Source organism: Numida meleagris, chromosome 24 (genome assembly GCF_002078875.1).
Source record: "Numida meleagris isolate 19003 breed g44 Domestic line chromosome 24, NumMel1.0, whole genome shotgun sequence".
Taxonomy (NCBI): domain Eukaryota; kingdom Metazoa; phylum Chordata; class Aves; order Galliformes; family Numididae; genus Numida; species Numida meleagris.
The window spans coordinates 70,788-72,505 of record NC_034432.1 but is presented as its reverse complement, the minus strand read 5'-3'; the positions used below and the strand labels follow the sequence as shown (position 1 = coordinate 72,505).

The window sequence follows — 1,718 nt, the reverse complement described above, 5'->3', positions numbered from 1 at the left end:
TGTCCCCACAGGGCCTTGGGGACATGGCAGAGGAGTGTCCCCACCCCTGGTGTCACTGATGTCACCGTGTCCTGACCTGACTGGGGGGAGATGGACAGAGAGGTGTCCCCAACCCTGGTCCCTGGTGTCACTGATGTCACCATGTCCCCACAGGACCTGGGGACATGGAGAGAGAGTTGTCACCAACCCCTGGTGTCACTGATGTCACCATGTCCCCAGGTGGCCAGGGGACATGGATGGAGGGATGTCCCGAGCCCCTGTCCCTGGTGTCACCGATGTCATCATGTCCCCACAGGACTTGGGGACATGGCAGAGGAGTGTCCTCAACCCTGGTGTCACCGTGTCCCGACCTGGCTGGGGGACATGGACAGAGGGATGTCCCCAGCCCGGGTCCCTGGTGTCGCTGATGTCTCCGTGTCTCCATGTGGTTGGAGGACATGGACAGAGCGATGTCCCCAACCCTGGTGTCACCAATACCACCATGTCCCCTTGTGGCCAGGGGACGTGGATGGAGGAGCATCCCCAACCCGTGCCCCTGGTGTCACCGATGTCACCATGTCCCCACGTGGCTGGAGGACGTGGATGGAGGAGTGCTCCCAACCCTGGTCCCCGGCGTCACCAATGTCACCGTGTCCCCACAGGACCTGGGGACGTGGACAGAGGGATGTCCCCAACCCCGATGTCACCAACATCACCGCGTCCTTCCAAGGCTCAGGGACACCGTCAGGGGGCTGTCATCCCCCCCATCCCCCCAATGTCACCGCAGGGTTTGGGGTGACGCTCATCCTGAGCGCTGAGCTCGGGGTTTGGGGCCGAGATGGGTGCGGGTTTCCCGGGGGGGGGAAGGGGGGCAGGGCTGGCTGCCTCAGGAGCTGCTCTGCCGCCTCAGCCCTCTCTCCCGTGTCACCTTGCTCCCCGCAGACCATCGCTGACATCATCCGCACGTGCCTGGGGCCGAGGGCCATGATGAAGGTGAGCTCCGCTCCGTGCCCCCCACCCCCCAGAGCCCCCCGTGCCGCACGCCGGGGGTGGGGGGTCAGCACCCGCAGCGCTCGCCTCTGTGTTGTGTTGCAGATGCTCCTGGACCCCATGGGCGGCATCGTGATGACCAACGACGGCAACGCCATCCTGAGAGAGGTGAGCTCCCCCCACAGGGGTTCGGTGAGGTGCCCTGCTGGGGTACGGCCCCACGGGGACTTCAGTGGGGGGCACGGGGTGACCCCCACCCGGAGCTCCCCCTCCAAGATGTGGGTTTGGTCCCGGGGCGCTCACCGAGCTCCGATGGGACTGCAGGAGTTTCATTCATTGTAATTATCGCCGCTTGCATCGAAATCTGATGAGTCCATGCTTCGTTTTGCTGTTGTGAATAACGAGAGCAGGGAATCATTGGGTTCTTGAGTGCAAAGGGCGTTGAAGTAGCATCGCAAAGAGTGGAAAGGCCTGAAAAAGTGTGGGAGGGGGGCACTGTGATTTAGAAAGGCTTGGGATGGGGAAGGGGTTTTTCTGCTCGGGAAGGGAAAGGGAAAAGGGATGTTTCTGCTCGGGGAAGGGGAAAGGGATGTTTCTGCTTGGGCAAGGGGAAGGGGATGTTTCTGCCTGGGGAAGGGGAAGGGAAAAGGGATGTTTCTGCTTGGGGAAGGGGAAAGGGAAAGGGGAAAGGGATGTTTCTGCTTGGGAAGGGGAAAGGGGAAAGGGATGTTTCTGCTCGGGGAAGGGGA

General features: G+C 62.1%; 1 protein-coding gene across 1 annotated transcript in view; it reads left to right on the top strand.

Annotated features, from left to right (window-relative positions):
* CCT3 (chaperonin containing TCP1 subunit 3) overlaps positions 78 to 1,718 on the top strand; it is a 17,401-nt gene continuing 15,760 nt past the window's right edge. Inside the window, exons 1-2 of the mRNA XM_021376536.1 lie at positions 78 to 972; positions 1,075 to 1,137. Of these exons, the coding sequence (XP_021232211.1) occupies positions 91 to 972; positions 1,075 to 1,137 (945 nt within the window). The 5' untranslated portion in view covers positions 78 to 90. The remainder of the gene's footprint in view (positions 973 to 1,074; positions 1,138 to 1,718) is intronic.